The sequence below is a fragment of the Meles meles genome, chromosome 8 (genome assembly GCF_922984935.1).
Source record: "Meles meles chromosome 8, mMelMel3.1 paternal haplotype, whole genome shotgun sequence".
Classification (NCBI taxonomy): domain Eukaryota; kingdom Metazoa; phylum Chordata; class Mammalia; order Carnivora; family Mustelidae; genus Meles; species Meles meles.
In genome coordinates this window covers 9,682,210-9,700,576 of record NC_060073.1, presented here as the reverse complement: position 1 = coordinate 9,700,576, position 18,367 = coordinate 9,682,210, and the positions used below count along the sequence as shown (strand labels likewise).

The 18,367-nt window shown below is 60.2% G+C and overlaps 1 protein-coding gene across 1 annotated transcript in view; it reads left to right on the top strand.

Annotated features, from left to right (window-relative positions):
* FADS2 (fatty acid desaturase 2) overlaps positions 1-14,941 on the top strand; it is a 32,249-nt gene extending 17,308 nt beyond the window's left edge. The window contains exons 6-12 of the mRNA XM_046014487.1: positions 5,954-6,014; positions 6,416-6,492; positions 11,549-11,646; positions 11,855-11,951; positions 12,218-12,297; positions 12,726-12,851; positions 13,206-14,941. Of these exons, the coding sequence (XP_045870443.1) occupies positions 5,954-6,014; positions 6,416-6,492; positions 11,549-11,646; positions 11,855-11,951; positions 12,218-12,297; positions 12,726-12,851; positions 13,206-13,257 (591 nt within the window). The 3' untranslated portion in view covers positions 13,258-14,941. The remainder of the gene's footprint in view (positions 1-5,953; positions 6,015-6,415; positions 6,493-11,548; positions 11,647-11,854; positions 11,952-12,217; positions 12,298-12,725; positions 12,852-13,205) is intronic.
* The last annotated feature ends 3,426 nt before the right edge of the window (positions 14,942-18,367 follow it).

The following is an 18,367-nucleotide window of genomic DNA, read 5'->3' as shown; positions in this document are numbered from 1 at the left end:
CTCAGTAAGGAGCCTGCTTCTCTGCCTGCCTCCATGCCTACGTGTGATCTCTCGCTCTCTGTCAAATAAATAAAATCTTTAAAAAAAATTAAAACTTAGACATTCTGTTCTGTAACTTGCCACCTTACCAGACACGGACCTCTTTCGGGAGTCCAAGTGCGTTGGTCTTTGCCTGGGTCTGTTCGGTGCTCCCGTGTATTTCTAAACCATGATCTAACCATGTTATTTTGTAAGATAGGAAACCTGTTGCTAATTCTGTTTCTTTTTAATCAAAGCACCCCTCCAATGCATTTAAAGAATGCTATCATTGAAACACATTTCTTTCTTTCTTTCTTTTTTTTTTTTTTTGAAAGTAGAGCCCCTTGGGGACAGCCTCTGTGTTAGGGTTTAATTTACCAAAAAATCTACCTGTGCTTTGCTTTCTGGAGATCTGGTGACGAAGTAAGACCAAGTTTAGAAGATCATATGCTGCGTCTGTGCAGCTGTTAGTCATCCCAGTGCCAGGCACAGAGGAGGGGCTCAGGAGGGGCTCAGTAAGCCCCTGTCAAGCGAGGCCCATTGAGGCAGGAGCAGCGCCTCGGATTCCCACCTGTGCTGTATTCCCGACACTGTGAGCATCCGAGGCTTGAAACGAGGTGAGGGGAGGGCCTGTTCCTCCAGTTCTGGCTTGCACCTTGCCTTTCCCATCTCAGTTCCACCCAAGAGAATATCCGAGCCAAAACGCGGGTTTTCTGCGAGACGTCGTCGATCGCGGGGGAAATTAGACAACGCAGTGTGCTTGGGAAGCCGGCAGCCTCGCTGACCAGGCAGGGATTATATTCTCTTCCAAAGTACGTGCTGCTTGCCTCCTTCTTCTAGCAAGCAGCTCGCTAGCCTGGGTTAGTCGTGTCCAGATAATGCAGCTAATTAACTGGGGGCCTTCTGATGAGCGAACACAAGGCTTCCCTTTTTGTGTGAGGCTCCAAGTTGAGAGCTGCTGGCTGTCCTCTGCCAGATGTTGTCTGCGTCCCTAGCAACAGAAACCTAGTCTCACGAGCTCTGCTGGCAGGAAGGCTCTCCGCTCTGCGCTGCGGGCGGCGAAGCCTTCTTCCAACACCTCCCCCACCAGACACCTCTTGAATGGCGGCCTTGAGGTCGGTGCTGGGTGCGAGATTTGGGAAATCTGGTTATCCCGTTGCTAGTAGCATTTGAAAGACCACAGCCGGGGCTACAGTACCCATGGACATCCTCTCCTCTTACACACGTGAGGGGGGAAAAGGCCAGATTATTTGCTGGGATCGCGGTCGAGCGGTGTCCCCAAGGGCATGCTCCCACCCTGGCAGCAGTGGGTCCGATGGCCTTGTCTCTTGCCAGGCCCACTTCCCACACACCACAGCAGGGCCACCCACCGGCCCGACATCACCAGACTTTGGGTCTGTTGAGCAACCCTCTGGCCTCCAGAGCAAGGAGGTCAGGCCTCTTATCTCCAAGCCCAGGTAAACAAACCAGCTCCAAAGGGCTAGGGAGAAATTAAGTAGAGGGATCTCAGCACTGAAGCCCCTTTCCTTGTGAGTTCTCTGCCTTTTGGTCTCATTTATGACTTCTGGGAGGATTTTGTTTGTTTTATGTAACAAGAGGTATTCACTTTTTTTTTTGCTGCCTGCAGATTCCTTTAATTTCTTTCATGCTTAGAAAGTTCTTTTTTTCTTTTTTTAGACTTTATTTTTATTTTTAAGTAGTCTCTCCACCCAGTGTGGGGCTCGAACTCACAACCTCGAGATCAAGAGTTCACGCTCTACCGACGGAGCCAGACAGGGGCCCCAGGAAAGTTGTTCATATGTATTATTTTCAGTGTTTTGCAGCTTCGCTTTTGAACTAACTTTGGCCAGAAGGGCAGTGGGTAGGTTGGTGTCCACCTTTCACGTTTCTGGAGTCAGCCAAGTTCCCCAGCACCCCTGTCGGGGGGCACGGCCCCACCTGTGCTGGGGGCACCCCCTGTAGCCCTGCGCCTAGGCTGGGCGGTCGGCCTCACACAGGGGCACCGTCTGCGAGCCTTGGGCAGCCCTCCTAGCAAGAGTCGCCGTCCTCACGCTCCGTCAGTAAGGCCTGTTCCTCAAACCTCTTTTTCCTTCTCTTAGAAGAGTTTTATACTTTTCTTTATGCATCTCATGGGTGTTTCTTTTCCTGTTCAGTCCTGGGTCCATCCTGCTTTGGTTATGGAGATCGGTGTTTCTCCAGGGTTTCGGGAAGCTGTTGATTCTGGATGGTTCGCTTCTGCCCAGCTGGTGTCCACTCAGGCCTCTCTGGGACTCTAGTTGTCTTTCAGCTGATTCTTTGGAGTTTCCTGGGTAGACAGTTACATCCTTGAAAATAACGAAAAGGTACTCTTTCTCATAGCTCCATCCTCTTATTTCTGGAGCTTCCAGAACAGTATCAAACAGAGGTGAATTCAGCAGCAGGCTTCGCCCCTCCTTTTATCTACCTCACAGCCCAGAGGGGAACGGGGATGCCATTATCCTCGTGGCACTGAGGCCGGCTTTCGGAACCTGAGTGTCTGTGCCTCCCCTCCCCAGATGCTGCCTTTCCACCCACGTGGGATGCTCTCTCTGCCCCACTGCCTGTCTGCAGCCGACCGTCCCAGCTGCTTGCTTCAGGCAGACCTTTGTGAGCTGGCCAAGGGACCAGTCCTCCCTTGGAACAACCAGGGTCCTCCTCTCAGGGCCTATGGACCGGGGGCCTTGTCATTCTGTGCATGCCCAGCCTGGCCACATAGCTCATTTCTCTCTGTGAGTTTGCAGGTTCCCAGGGGCAGGGACTGGGCTTGGCGACAGCTCCCCTCCCCCAACCCTGAAGGGACAAGGAAGGCCCTTGTCACTCCTCAGACATTTTGTTCCAAAGCTGGAAAGTCCCCTGCGCATGCCCTTGGCATGCACTCCAGCTGCAATCCCAGCCCGGCCCGGGGTCTGTGGAGAGGCAGGGCACAGAAGGGCCAGCCCAGCCTGGGCAGGGGGGGGGGACCTCTGGGAAACCAGGCCACCAGAGCTGGCAGGGCGCTCCCTCCCTTGGCCCCGGTTTGCATCCCCTGTGAGCCTCTGCTTGAGAATGAGTCAAAGGGAGCCGTCGGTCTCGACCACGACAAGCCACCTTGTCCGAGTGAAAGCACGCTCTGTCTTCCCTGAGTCTCACCAAGGACAGCACTGCCACCCGAGCTTTCTCGGGAGACAGAGGAGGTGCGGGGAGGAGGGCAGACTCTGACTGAGTCCGCACACCCAGCACTGGGCCAGGCCTGGCCCGCGGGACGTCATGTCACCTTTGCTTAACCATGAGCCAGGGGCTACCGACATGCCCATTTCAGATATGGAAGGACTAAGGCCGAGAGATGTGAGCTAACTTGCTGGAGGTTCCAGTGGGAAAAGGCAGCACCACCACCCAAACCCAGACTGTCTTGCTCCAAGCCGGGGCTTCTGGGTCCTGCAGGAGCCTGCCCGGGGCCACCACCTGCTGGACCCTAGGGAACGGGCTTATTGGGTCACTCCAGCTTTCTAGTGACTTGAGATGCCGGGAGCCCTCCCCCCAGCTCAGTACGTTCTAGACCCCTCTTCCATGTCTCCCTGCGCCCACGACTTACATGGCTAGATGCTGGCAGAGAGCCGAGCCGGCAAGGTAGCCAGAAACCGGTGCTGTGGGCCAGCCAGACCCCGGCAGGTGGTCTGCAATGTGCTGCCCCACCCGAAGTCACTGAGATGGGAACAGACGAGCAGTGACAGTCCAGTGTGTCACCACACACGGCCGTGTGTGTCTCTGTGACCGCAGCTCACCGTTCTGTCCCTGAAGGACTGTGATGCCCACCTCATCGGCCGGTCCCCCAGCGGCCCTGGGAAGTACCCATCAGACCCCTTGGGACCCACAGCTCATGGCGGGGCAGAGGAGGGGGCCGTGTGTGTGAAGCCTTTTGCCCAAGTACTGAACTGTGTCTGAGGCCCGAGGCCCTGCCTCCCGGAGCCTGGGAACCACCAGGGTCCAACAGAGAGGCCCGGGGACCCGGCAGCTCCTGCAGGACCGTCTGCAACACGGAGGGGGCCCACATGAGAGCCAGGAGTGTCCACAGGCCAGGGGCAGTCGGGCGAGCATCAGCATATGTGATCTGTCGCTCTTCAGGGGTCACTATAAATCAGTGGGAATGGCGTGCCTACTACGGAAACACGACTTCGGATGAATTCTCTGGTACCCCCGGCCCAACCCCAGCAGCCTAGGCACCTTGGAGTCCTTCTATGGGGACTCAGGCCTGCCCACTTGCCTGGGCTGCCCTTAGTGTTCTCTTCCCAGGAGTTTAACCAACCCGAGAGGGTCCTTGGGGCCTGGGGCCACCTCCTGGGGTGACCCGTGGGCAGAGGTGGGGCAGGGAGGGCTCCTGTTTGGGGCTGAGAAGCCTGCAGACAGAGGCTGGGCCTGCGGGTCTGTTTCCTGGCTTCTGGGAGGAGGTTAGGGCAGGATCCAGGGGCCTGGTCTGTAGGTCACATGCTCCCTGGAATCCCAGACCACAGTGTTCCCCACCCGACGGGCCGCTGGGGGTGGGAGGGGTGCCCCTCTACTCCCTCCTCTGAGAAATCTTCCAAGGCCAGCCTCGGGCCCGGCCTTAGTGACCATCCCTGTGCCAATGGCCACACTTTCTGGGGATGAGTGAGACCCCTGCCAGGGCAAGGAGGCCACACGGGACAAAGGGGTCGGTTCTAGTGGTGCTTCAGCCCGACGGGCCGTCACCATGGCTGCTGGTGCCAAGAGGTCCCTCCCAGCCAGGGCTCCTCCTTTCAGGAGCCATGGGCTCCCCCTGTGATTTTAACGGTCGTTTCCCTCTTTGCTCACCCCTGCAGACAGGGGCGTCATCTTAGCCAACATCCGGGGTCTCTCCATCCGCGCTTCCATCTCCTGAGTACAATATGTAGGAATGAGCCCCTGCAAAGGGCTGGATCTGGGGAACGGCGAGGGAGGCGCCATGTCCCAGGGGCCAGCCCGGCCCTTATGCCTGTGTTCTCATCGGCTCCTCTAAACCACCAGTGATTTTGGGTGCCAAATGGGGTGGGGGTTCGGGGCTCTTGCAGGTGATCTTGGCACATCTTGGCACCGAAAGCAAGAACAGGGGCCACTCTTTGAGCAACATCTTACGGTCTCAGTCCCCAAGGAGCGAGGTGGGCTGGTTTGCAGAGGGCTGGACCCTAGCATTCCAGGGCTCCAGGGACCCCATGAGGCAGGGGCTCCCCTACAAGCCCGTGCTCAGCATGGCCTGAGCGGCTTTGGGCAGTGAGGACCCCCAGGCCCCAGTGCGGCCCTCCTCGCTCTGGGCATCAGGGTACCCAGGGTGGGTCCCCAGCCTGCCGGCATCCTCGACTGAGAGTTTCCTGCCTGGGAGAGGCGATTAGCTTTGGGAAATTGCCGGAGGCCCTGGGGGGAAAGACTGATAGCAGTTCCCCGGGCCCTTATCGGCATTCTCCCGGCTGCTGCCGGCCCTGGGGGGCTCCCCAGTGTGCCCCGGGGGCTTCTCTGACTCTCAAAGGGCTGGAGACTGGAGCCAAGGAGCTCCCTCTGTGGGGCCCGGTGAGGCCCTGTATGAGCTGTTCATTTGCGCCTTCGCCGCACAAACATTTATTTAGCACCTGTCATGGGGGCTCCGAGTCAGTTTTCTTGGGCTCAGATCCCAGCGGGGCCCATTTCTCGTGTGGCTTTGAGCGGTGGTTTGACCCTGAGCCCCAGCCTTGTGGGCTGGCGGAGGAGGGTGGGACCTGGGGCCGAGGAAATGGCGGCCAGTGCTGGCCGGGGCAGCTGGGAGCCAGACGGCCGGAGCGGCCCAGCCTGGGGGCCCAGGGTGCGGACTGACAGGACAGGAGCGGGGACTGCAGAGCAGGTTGGGGCGGGCAGGGGGGCCAGCGGCTGGGGCCTGAGGGGGGCCGGGTGCTCACCCTCTCTTCTCTCTCCTCAGTACGGCAAGAAGAAACTCAAATACCTGCCTTACAATCACCAGCACGAGTACTTCTTCCTGAGTGAGTGCTGGGGGCCCCCTCCCTGACCACCCCCCAGAACGGCCATCTGTGTCCCCGCCAACCACCTGCCGCCCCTTCAGACCCAGGAATCGCCCCTAAGCCTGTTCGAGTGCAAAGCCAGCCCCCCCCCCCGCCCCCGCGAACGGCTTCCGGGACCCGGAGGCCCAGGGTGCCACACTCAAGGGCCCCTTGTGCGGAGAGGGGCGGGGGGAGGGGCAGCCGGTTGGGGGAGGGGGAGGTGTGCTCCCAGCACCCCCTCAGGCCCAGTTCGCTGACTCTGCCTGCGAGATGCAGAGCTGGGCCCCCATTCAGTGCTCACCAGGCTCCCCCCGAATGACTGGTCCGGCGTGGTGGGGCAGGACAGATGGGGGCGTCTGTAAGCGCCTCTGCTCTCCCCACAGTCGGGCCACCGCTGCTCATCCCCGTGTATTTCCAGTACCAGATCATCATGACCATGATCGTACGGCACGACTGGGTGGTGAGTCAGGGGGTACGGCTGGCCTGGGCTGTGGGGGGGGCAGGGGCAGGGGGCCCTGGGGATCGGCTCGATGCCCCCCGGGCCCTGCGTCACTCAGTAAGGGAACATGCTCTGGGGTGGCCAGGAGCCAGGGAGGCCACAGCCGTCCACGTTCCCTGGCTACCCACACACTGTGGGGCCAGTGAGGGGCCGTGGCTTTTGCCGAGCTCCCCCAGAAGGCTGGGCCCGCCTGCCTGCCACTCCGGCCATCGCCTCCCACGTACCCACGTCCTGTGCGGCCCCGAGAGCCCACGGGCCGGGGACCACTGCGCTCCACGTGCTCAAGGGAGGGCAGCTGGGCAGAGGCTGGGCTGACAGATGGGTTTGTTTGCTCAAGCTGCCCACCAAAGCCGCCCTGTCCCACGACAGTGCTCACAACTCTGGAGGCCAGAAGTCCCAGACGAGGTGCTGTCGGCGCGGGTCCTTCTGAGGGTGGTTGGGGAGGACCAGGTCCAGGCTAGGGTCCTCGGCGGCCAGGCAGCTAGGTCTTCTGTGTGTCGGCGTCACCGTCCCCGTGAGCACCTGTGTCTGCGTCCGGGGTCCCCTTTCTTAAGAACGCCGGTCGCAGTGGACTAGGGCTGCAGCTTAGTGAATTACATCGGCCATGACCCTGTCTCCAAATAAGGTCACTCGAGGCCTTGGGATTAGGGCTTCAACATGTGCATTTTAGGGGACACAATCCAGCCTGTAACACCAGGCTTGGAGTCACCAGATTCTGTGTCCAGAGAACGAGGGCGAGGGGCACGTCCCTGTCCTTGGCATTATGTGTGCATGGGCAGGATTCGGCTTAAAAGGTGGACGGAATGACCTGGATGGAGCAGTCAGCCATGGGCGGAGCTTGCTTGTGGGAGAGCGGGTTTTGTGGGGACAGGGACAGGGCCTCCCTGTCCTGGACACCCAGTGAAGGGACCCTTAGGTATTGCAGGGTTTTTTTGTTTTTTTTTTTTTAAACCCAGTTTCATCAGTGAAAATATTGAGACTCTGAGAGCTTGGGACTTCCCTAGGGTGACAGCAGGGTCGGACGCTAGAACCTAGGCGGTGTCCCGTACTCTGCCCGCACTTCAGCCGCCAGCCTCTCTCGAATAACACCAACCTCCCTCGTATTTCTGGAGCGTCCGCAGGGCTTCCAAGTCCTTTGCTTCGAACTCTCTCGTTGAAACTGTGGGCAAAGGGGCCACACCTGTGGATTGGTGTTCTGGAAGTCGCTTCCAAGTCCTTTGCTTCGAACTCTCTCGTTGAAACTGTGGGCAAAGGGGCGACACCTGTGGATTGGTGTTCTGGAAGTCTCTGCCAGCCCTGTATTGGTAGAACCTGTACCACCCACTTCTAGGATTTTCCAGAAGTGAGCGTTTTTTCTGTACTTCCTGCGTCCCAGCATGGCCCCCCACGTTATGACATTTGACCCTGGCTTAAGAGCACAATGACACGGGCCGCAGGGACAGAGTTTCTGTGTCAGCTGCGCCATGGGAATTTGAACCCAGATCTCTCACCTATGGTAACTTGCTGTTCCCACGGGGCTCCCCGGGCCCTGGAAGGAGCCACACAGCTGGAGAGGAGCTCAAGCCAGGCCGGGTGGGGTTTCATGGTGCTGCTGGGCGGGATTCCATCAGCTTCTGTGGCAGGTGACTCCTGCCTGAACATATACTTTTTTTTTTTTTTTAAACTGTGCTTATTCCCCAAGGGACAAAGCACTCAATAAGGACAGCACAGGAAGGAGAGAAGACTGTGTGCCTGCCTGGGATCGGATGCCAGACCCAGGGAAATTTGATAGGGCCCCAACTCGGTGGTGGGGAGACAGGGCAGCCCTGCCTTTGCCCCTGCTGGGGAGCAGGTCTCCAGCTGGGTGGGAGGGACAAGTCTCCAGCCTTGGGCTCCTTCTCTGAAACAGCTGCCTGCAATCAGTGCTCGGGGCTGGGGATTCAGGGCAGATGAGGTCCGGTGCCCCCACCCCAGGCGTCCATGACTGTGTGGGGCAGAGGTGGGTCCGGCGCTGGGCTTTTCTTTTGTTTTTTGTTTGTTTGTTTTTAAGATTTTATTTATTTATTTGACAGAGAGAGAGAGACAGTGACAGAGGGAACATAAGCGGAGAGAGTGGGAAAGGGAGAAGCAGGCCTCCCGCTGAGCAGGGAGCCCGATGCGGGGCTCGATCCCAAGACCCTGGGATCCTGACCTGAGCCGAAGGCAGATGCTTAATGACTGAGCCACCCAGGTGCCCCCGGGCTTTTCTGATTTACAGTAACAGTGAGCTTAGGTGCCAAGTGCAGCCCTGGCTTTGGGCCGTGGTCCTCAACGGGAGCAACTCTCTTGGGCCAGCCGGCAACACCTGGAGACCTGTTTGATGGTCACAACACAGGGGAAATCAAGCGCTCCTGGCATCGGGCATCTGGGGGGCACCTAGCCGGGGATCCTGCCGAGTATTGTGTGAGGCACGGCAAAGCCCCCAACGGTGAGGGCTTTTCCAGGCCCAGATGCCAGGTATGGGGAGGAGAGGGGCTGAGAGCCTCAAGGACGGAGGTGTTTACAGTCCTGGCAGTGCTGGGTTGTGGCCACATCCTGGAGATGCTTCCCAGCCTCCCTCCCTGGAGGGTCTCTGCGTCCGACACCACGGACCTCTCTCTCCTGAAACCTTCCCTGTCAGCTTCCAGATCCCACCTCTGCTGGTTCTCCTCCACCTCTCTGTTCCCCCACATCTGCTTTACACCTTACCCCTGCAGCCCGTGGTCCCGTGGTCATAGGTCGCTCTGCTTGAGAAGAGATAAGCATCTTCCTCCGTGCATATGCAGTTCTCTCTGCCGCACTAGGTGCACACACAAATGAAACGAAGGGGAACGTGATGGACAGTAGGACCGCCACACTTGCTTCTCCCGCCCCCTTAGAGAGCCCTCGCTGGATCCCAGGTCACGCCCGGGGCCTACTGCCGACCCTCCAGACTCTCCCTTCCCCTGGACCCCCTTCTCAGCTGATAGCACACATGCGGGGACCAGCCTGGATTCCTCACGACTAAGCTGTTCCAAATGCAAACTCCCGGCCTCCTAGATCGTTCTGGAATCTGTATCACCTCTTCGGGGCTATGGGCCCTGCTCTCGGTCTCCATCAGTTCGTGTCTGGGCTACCGAAATAACCTAATCCTTCCATCTCCAGTTGGCAGGGCTCTATTTTAAGATTTGAATGTGACTGCGTTCCTCCGGCGTGTAAGGCTCGCGGCAGTTTTCCGTTGGCTGAGAGGTAGAGGTCAGCGTCCTGAGGCAGACACAGCCTGGCCGAATCCCCCACCCTCTGGCGAGCACATGGGACACAGGGTCTGCTCATATACCCAGCCCCCTGCCTGTTCGCCTCCGCTCATCGCACTGCGGTCTTGCCTATCTGGGCTTTTTTCCATACCGTCATTCTGCAAATGTGTCATGCTGTTCTTGACCTCTGACGTAGCCCAGCCCAGCCCAGCTCAGGCATCACCTCCCAACGAGGGCCTTTCCTAAATCCGAACATCACGTCAGGACCACGCGCGTGCTCCCCTTGCTGCTGTCCCCTTCCGTATGATATCGAAGGGATCTCTGTATAAGACCAGGCTCCCGAAGGAGCGGCTTTGGCTCCTAGCACCCAGCTCCGCCCGCGGGTAGAGAGGAGGCATGCACGGGATTCGTGGAGCTTGACTGCACATAGACTTGAGGATGAGTTTGTCAAGCAGAAGAGAGGGGCGGGGACAGGAGGCCCCGGTGGAAGTGAGGCCGGGTGCACGTGGGTCCAGAGCCTGGCTGCATGGGGGTGCGTGGACCGGCACGTGGGGGCGGGATTTCATCCAGTATCCTCTGGTGGGGAAGGAGGTGGGTGGGGGCTTTGAGGATGGCAGCGTCAAGGTCCACATTAAGAAGATCTCCATGGCGACCAAGCTTGAAGGGACTGGATTAGAGTCATTCAGAGCTTTTCCTTATGGACTACACTCGCCGTTGCAACACACAGCCAACCCATGTCCAACTTCAGTGGGAGGTTCCCTCCCCATCCCACAGATGGGGACACAGAGGCCCAGCTGAGTACATCACCTACAGCCACACAGAGCCAGCAGGGGAGCTGGGACTCACACGGGCAGCCCGACCCAGGGCCTGTGCTCGGATCACTACCCTGCTGGGACTTGGGGGAGGAAAAGTGATGGGGGAGAGGAAACCATGCAAAGGCCCTGAGGCGGAAAGAAGCTGGGTCAGGGTGGCTCAAGAGAGAGCCGTTCCTGATCCCACCGAGCTCTGTGGGAAAGGCGGGTTCTATTTGGGGCTAAGAAGGAGGCTCTGGTTGCCATGGTACCCGAGGGCGAGCGGGAGACCCATGGGAGACTCTGGCTATGGCCCAGTGGAGGCACTCAGACTTGGGATGCAGAGAGGAGATAGAGACCTCCTCAGAGTGCCTGCCTGTGGGGGTGCTGTGGAGGGGCAGGCGGCAGGGCTGCCGAGGGAAGCGCTCACCCAGGTGAGGGAAGACCTGCAGGCTCGGGATCCCATGGCCATCCCAGAGAGGGGCAGGAAGGGAGAGGGGACAGGAAGAGAACTGGGCATGGGAGGGGGACCAGCATGTCAGAGATGGCTGGGGGGCCCTTATGGAGAGGCTGGGCTGTGACGCTGGCCTTTGTCCTGCTAAGAAGGAGATTCCCAGGTGTTGATGGGTTAGAAGACAGTGAAGGGCAGTTTTGGTGGGGGCAGGGCGGTCTGTGTACCTTCAGAATCCCTGGAACCACGAAAGGGCTGCTCCTGGCTGACATCTGGTCCCTGCTCTGTTTCCCTGAAGCAGAGCCCCAGTGCCCTCCTGCTGCTCAGACACTCAGCATTTCCCCAGGAGCAAAGACGGTCACCAACCCTGTGCAAGCAAGCGTCACATGCTCCGTGGACCTGGTGCCCAGCTTCCTCGAGGCCCGCTGGGGGTTCTTGGACACGTTTGCCTCGAGGGGCATGTGAGGGGCTGTGTGCACATCGGTGGTCAGGACACGGAGCCAGGGCGGGTAGCAGCCCTGGGTCAAATCCCGTTCTCTCTGCAGGACTTGGCCTGGGCCGTGAGCTACTATGCTCGGTTCTTCATCACTTACGTCCCTTTCTATGGCATCCTGGGGGCCGTCATTCTCCTCAACTTCATCAGGTACCTGCCGCTCGGCCTTGACAGGGCTTTGACAGGGGGGCCCCTGTGGGAGGGCTCCGAGCTCCCCGCTTCCTGCCCTGGGCCTCCCGACCTGGCCTCTTGGTGCACCTGCCGGACGGCTGAGGCTGGGGGAGAAGGTCTGTTCCCACCGTGGCCAGACTCCGTGGCCACTCCCGTGGCTCCCACGCTGAGCTGTGCTGTCTTCCAGGTTCCTGGAAAGCCACTGGTTTGTGTGGGTCACACAGATGAACCACATCGTCATGGAGATTGACCGCGAGCCCTACCGTGACTGGTTCAGCAACCAGGTGAGGGCAGCCGGAGCTGGACACTGGGGCCCCGTGGAGCCTGTGGGTCCGTCTCCCCGCCTCCAGCGCTTGGCTGCTCAGTGGGCCCAGGGCCACGCTGGGCTTCCCTGCCTGTAACCTTCCACGGGGAGGGACCAGCAGGGAGTCTGGGTGGACCAAGGTCTCCAGGCCAGGCGGGATGAGAGGGAGGGGTCGGGCCTCCCGGGAAGGAGATGGAGCCCTCATTCTCCTGTCTGCTGCTGGGCTCTTACCCCTCCCCTCCGCAGCTGGCGGCCACCTGCAACGTGGAGCAGTCCTTTTTCAATGACTGGTTCAGCGGGCACCTCAACTTCCAGATCGAGCACCAGTGAGCGCGGGCGGGCGGGCAGGCTGGGAAGGTGGGTGGGAGGAAGGAGGAGGTCACCAGCCCCATCTGGGCATGGGCAGCACGTGGGGGCTACCTCCCTCCCCACTCTGGCCAGGCCTCCAGAGTGCCAGGCCTGGAGCCTGGTTCTGCAGCCCACCCACTGAGGTCGGGGGGAGGGGCTCACCGGCCCATGAGACAGCCACCCCTCCCGTGGGCCCCAGCTTTGTAACCATAGAGAGCTCACACTACTGGTCCCTTGATCCTGCGAGCCTAGCAGGGCAGGGGAACCGATCCCTTCATTGACAGGGAAACTGAGGCACAGCTCTTCCCCACCCCCTGTGTGCCAGCCTCAGTGGCGGGGGCGGGGGGGAGACACACAAGGAGAGCCGCGGACGGGGTCTCCCTCACCCTGTCCCTGCTGTCCCCAGCCTCTTCCCCACCATGCCCCGGCACAACTTGCACAAGGTTGCGCCGCTGGTGAAGTCTCTGTGCACCAAGCACGGCATCAAGTATCAGGAGAAGCCGCTGCTGAGGGCCCTGCAGGACATCATCAGGTAAGGGGGGGTGTCAGCGGCTGCTGGAGCCCCTCGAGGTCCCTAGGGCTCAGGGAAGAGACCGAGAGGTACGCAGCTGGAACTGGCCACGGTGAGACTGATGGCCACCAGAGGGCACGAGCCCCCGGGGCCCAAGTGTCCCCACGAGGGCCCCTCCCTTACTAAGAAGGACACAGCTTCAGCTCTGGGCTGGATAGGGACCCTCCCTTGGTCCTCCCTCAGGCTGTCCCCCAGGGAGCCCTTAGCAGACAACCCTGTAGTCCCGCTGAGAGCCAAGAAGCACCGCCCACCCCCCAGCGTGGCCTCCCCAGCGTCCCCCCCTCCTGGGCCCTGACGGTCCCCTCTTCTTCCCAGGTCCTTGAAGAAGTCTGGGGAGCTGTGGCTGGACGCCTACCTCCACAAATGAAGCAGCAGCCCTGGGGCTGCCCACGGGGAAGGGGGAGCAGGTGGGAGTGCTGGCCACAGGGAGGGGGGCTTTGGTTCTGAGGGGTTCCACAAGGCTGGGGTACATGCTGGTTCGGGGATCCCATTTTTGGTCTATCTCCTGTTTTCCTCCGCTTTCTCTGCGCTTCTGTCTCTAACAGCCTCCCTCATGGGGCTGTCCTCCATCAGGTGGCCCTTCACTTGCTCCCTCCCACCTCCAGGAGCCAAGAGAGATGCTCTGTCCCGGCCCCCAACTTCTGTCCCCAAACTTCTGCCAGGACAGAGGTCCACAGATAGGGCCTGTAACACCCCTGTCTTGCTGCCTGGCCTCTAGGCCTCACACCTCCTTGTCTCGCTCAGATACTTCTGAGGTCCGTGGTGGGTGGGGGTCTTAGTTGGGCACCACGGCTCCCTGGCCCGTAGGCCTGTCCCCACTGTCAGCGTCCCCGTCACTGGTGTTAGGGAGTGTGTGCACCTGGTGCCCCCGGCTCCCTCGTGGCCTGCAGTGGGACCCGGGCCTCCCTGCTGCCACCCCTTCTCTTCAGACGCCCGGGGTCCTGACCGTGATCCCGGCTCCCTTTGCCCACAGCACAGCCAGCTCAGACCTCGGGGCCCAGGCAATTGTCCTCGTCCCGCAGGAGCCCTCTGACCCGGGGCTTGTGCTGTTCCATCCCACCACCTGCCACGTCTCCCCAGCTCCACAGCCTGGGACCCGGGGGCCAAGGGGGCCATCCCGAAGGTGGGCTTGGCCAGGTCAGAGGATCGGCCGGCCTGTTGGCTCAGCCCTGCCCCCTCGCCCCCTAACATCCCCTTCAGCTGTTTGTCCGGGCTGGGCGATCGGACCTTTCTCCAAGGTGCTCTGTTACCTGCCAGGCAGTGCCCACCAGTCTCTAGCTGCTTGGCCAAGTGGCCTTGAGCCCTTCAAGCTGCCGGAGGGCTCCTCGCACAGCCCAGCCCCATGCGGGGGCTGCTGGTGGGGACGTGCTCACACTGTCTTCTGCTCTCGCCTGTCCTCTGGTTTTTTAACCTTTTGTTATAGAGACATTCTGACGGGGTTGGGGGGAGCTGCGACAACGGGGCTGGGCCTTGTCACAACCTTCTACCAGCTGCCCAGCTCACTCACGGAGGCCAACAGGGACCCCAACGGTGGGCGCTGCTGGGGCCGCTGCTGTCCAGAAGGCAGTAGGGGCCCGGGGGGAAGGCAGTCCCAGAGGACGTGACCCTAAGGATCTGGGGGTTTGGGAGTCATCAGGGAGACCTGATGAAGTCAGGTGGAAACTGCAACAAGGAGTTTGGGGCCGGAAGCCAGGCAGCCGAGGGGATGGGGAGTGAGCGGGAGGGAGGGACTCAGGGCTGCTGCGTTCGGAAATCTAACCCACTAACTAGTATTTAGCTTCAGGGGAGGGGAGCAGAACAAGCTCAGAGGGGGGGCGCCTACCGGAGAGAGCTGTAGTCCCCCAGCTCACCCGCCAGGGAGATGCATCTTGTGTGACCGACCTGCGGGTTGCCATGGCGACATGGGCCGGAGGCCCTCCGGCGGAGAGCACAGGCCCCAGGAGCTGTCCTTCCCAGGACACGGAATGGATCCATAGGGAACTGATGTTAATTTTTACCATGTCGCTCCCCCACCCCTACATTTTTTGGAAATAAAAGTAATTTTATTCTCACTTCCTGCACGTTAATGCTAGGCGGGCTATGTCAGGATGGAGGAAGGGGCTTTGTAGCCAGGGGACCAGGGAGAAGACTCATGCTGGTAGAGACTGGCTTTTCGCTGTCCCTTCGCCAACTGCGGTCGGCCTACCCCCATCCCCTGCTGCCTCCCCTCAGCAGAGAACTTCTCTCCCTGTCCACTGAAGTGCGTACACACAAATCCAACTCCAGATGTGGCCGCTGGAGCCAAAGGAGGCTTCCTGGAAGGTCTCTGGAGGGCAGCAAGGAGGAGCTGGCCCGGGCCACCTTCCTGACCTCCCCTTTCCACAACTCTGTCCCCAGTTCCTCGTGGGACCAGCTGTCTGCTCACAGCCTCACCAGCTGACTGGCCTATTGCCAGACTCCCGTTCCCCCATTTTCTGGCCAGTGGACAGAGCGCTGGGGAGCAAAGAGAATCTCAGAAGGGACTTTGGAAAGCCCTGGAGACCTACGCTTCCATCTTGTGGTCCCCACACCCTGGGGAGACGCCCATGCCATGTCAGCCCAGCCCCCCAGCTCACGGGGCAGCGGCAGACAGAGTCCTGGTCTGTCCTACCATCAAGCCTGGGACGTCCAGAGGGCTGTGCCTGGAGCCTTCCGCGGTACCAGCAGCCCAAATGCTGCTCTGCTCCTCTGCCTCCGGGTTGGCTCAGCCGCCAGGTCAAGCTAGATGTGTCCGGGACGGGTTCAACATAGCCAGCACCCGGCCTTGCGTCTCCTCCCAGCAGGGCTGCGGAGGGTCCCAGAGTAGACCCTTGTGGCCTTCCTGTTCTCCCTGTGTCCCCAGTATCATGCGCAGGAACAGCCAGCTGTGCCGGGTAGGGTGGAGGTGATTCCCCAGTGGGTCCGGGGACTCGGCAGTGGGATCCAGGGTTGCAGAAGGAGCCCTGAGCCAGGAGGCAGGGACCCACTGAGTGGCCTTGGGTGAGTCCTCTGGCCTGGCTCTCTGGGCGGGTCTCGCCATTGATTCACCAAAGGCACCGGGCTACAGTGAGGCTGTCACTCTTCCTGCCTGTGAGCCCTCCGCCTGGCCCTTCCAGTAGAGAGGCCTTTGAGGCTGCGAGACCATGAGGTACCCACCTTCCATCCTTCTTATCTGTGACTGTGTTCCACCTCCTGTCTGGGCTGGGCGTGGTACCCTGTCCCCCAGGATGGGACAGTATAGGCTCCCAGGGATGGGGAGGGTGGCGGGGAGGACCGATGGTCTAGGTGGACACTGTGGCTCTGAAGGCACCAGCTAAATGTGGGTTCAGGTCCGTGGGCACTGGAATCTTTGCTGTGGCTTTTTCCCACCACGCCGTCTTCGCGCTCGAGTATTATTACGCCGGCGGCAAGCAGCTGGAAACACCTGTACCTGCTCTCTGCTGAATCCCTTCTGTCCACATACTCCGTGGAGGGTTTTGCCCAACACGGAATCATGGGTTTCCCCACCCCCGCACCTCCCCCAAAGTCATGAGTCCCTGACCCGTGAGGTCCCGAGTGATCACAAGCCCCGAAGCTTCCATTCTCAGGGGAGGCTGGGACCAGAAGGGAAAGGAGTGGCTGGAGGCCATGCGGTGGTGGCGGCCAGATCCCTGCTCCTCACCCAACACTCCGCCAGCCCATCTCCTTCACTCCCTCAAGGGAAGGGCTGTTTCCCAGAACAAGATGTCCCCTGACACCATCATGTCAAATGTCAGACCACTCCCAAGAGGCCCAGCAGCTGGCCAGAGGGGCGGAGACGGTGGAGAGAGGCCTTGGGGAGCTGAGAGTCCGCTCAGCTTGGTGGGTGGCCTGAGCATGTGCAGGGCCCTGGGGCCCAGAGGAGGGGTTGACAGAGTGGCCTGGGCTGTGTGTGGACCTGGAGCCCCCCAGGGGAACTGGCAAGTTGCTGAGGCATCCGGTGGGACACTCAGGAACCCTCCTGGTCCTTTGGGAGGAGCGAGGAGGCCTATGGTGATGAGGGGCGGGGTGGAGGTGGCTGGCAGCCCTGGACTCCCGCTGCCCTTGGGAGTCACCAACCACTGCTCCGGAGACAGGGCCTTGTGCCAATCGGGACACTACTTCGCTGTCCCAGCTGCTCCGTCCCTGGAGAGATGTGCCCCTTTGGATGAGATGCAGCTTCTTGAAGAGACCCTGGTCTGACGCCTGTCCTGGTAACGATAAGCTGTGGGTCCCAGGGAGTGCCTACAACCTCTAAGGAAGAAACTGAGGCCCAAGAGGAAGGCATGGCCCAGGTCTGGAACTCCGGGTTTCTCTTGGCCGCATTCGACGTTTCTGGTCAGACTAGCCCAAGCCAAATCACCCGGTTCAAGAGCAAGTGTTCAGGAGAATTAGGGACAAGTCCTGAGAGCTTGGAAAGGGCCAAGCGGAAGAGGCAGCCAGGCACTCCCAGATGTTTCTGGTCAGACTAGACCTGCCGGGGCAGAGGTGTGTGTATGTGTGTGAAAGCCCCGTGAAAGGTCTGTGACCTAGCCTACCACATACGAGTTCCTTCATAACCCAGACCAGCCACTCAACATTACAGGCAGGGCTGGCTCTTGTGAATCTGCTTTCCCACCATCTGCCCGGGATGCCCACGGGAGACTCCGTCCATGCCGGTTGACGGAAGGAACAAATCAGCAAGTCCCGGCTGCCCCACAGTCTTTCTGCTTTTCCTCTGTGCTCAAGACTGCGTGTAGACCATCAGGAAGGGATCCCGGGTTTCTTGGAGGCTCCCCCAAGGCCCTTCCTTCCCTCCTTTTACAAACCTGGCCCATACTGCCTAGATTTTTTTGCTTCGGGACTCTGGAAGAGAACTCCTGATGGAGAAGGGGAGCTCAGCTCAGGAGAGGGGTGATGACCTGTGCGCATGCGGGACAGAGTGGGACAAGGGCCAAGATGTCCCACCAGTGGATTTTAGGCAGGAAGGGGAGATCCAGATCGGGTGGCTACTTGAGGTCAGGCGGCTTCCCCAACGGTCCTCTGAGCAAGTCACTACGCTACCCCTGATTTGGAGAGGGAGCGCGAGCTCCCCGAGGCCACCACCAGGGGCAGCCCGGAGCGGGGCCTGCCCCACGACGGTGCAGATACTCCGGACGCCCCTAGGTGGCGTCCCAGGCTCAGCATTCCCTAAGGCAGGGAGGTGCTGTCCCCCAAGTACGGGGTGTTGACATTTCCCCTAAGTGCACGAGCAATCAGGGCAATTGCAGGAACCGCCCTGGCTGCTCAGGAGGTAGAAGGAATGCCAACCCAGGGCTCACACGGCACCCGGAGTTAGCAGCGTTTCCATAGGTGGCCACAGGAAGGGGGTCTCCCAGTAGAGGGAACAGCCCGGGCAGGGACCCTGAATGTGAGGTCTGCTCTGGACATACAGAGTTTGCTCTCAAGGCGGGAAGTACATCTCAAGAAACAAACTGGGTCAGAGACAGCCGCCGGCTTGTCCC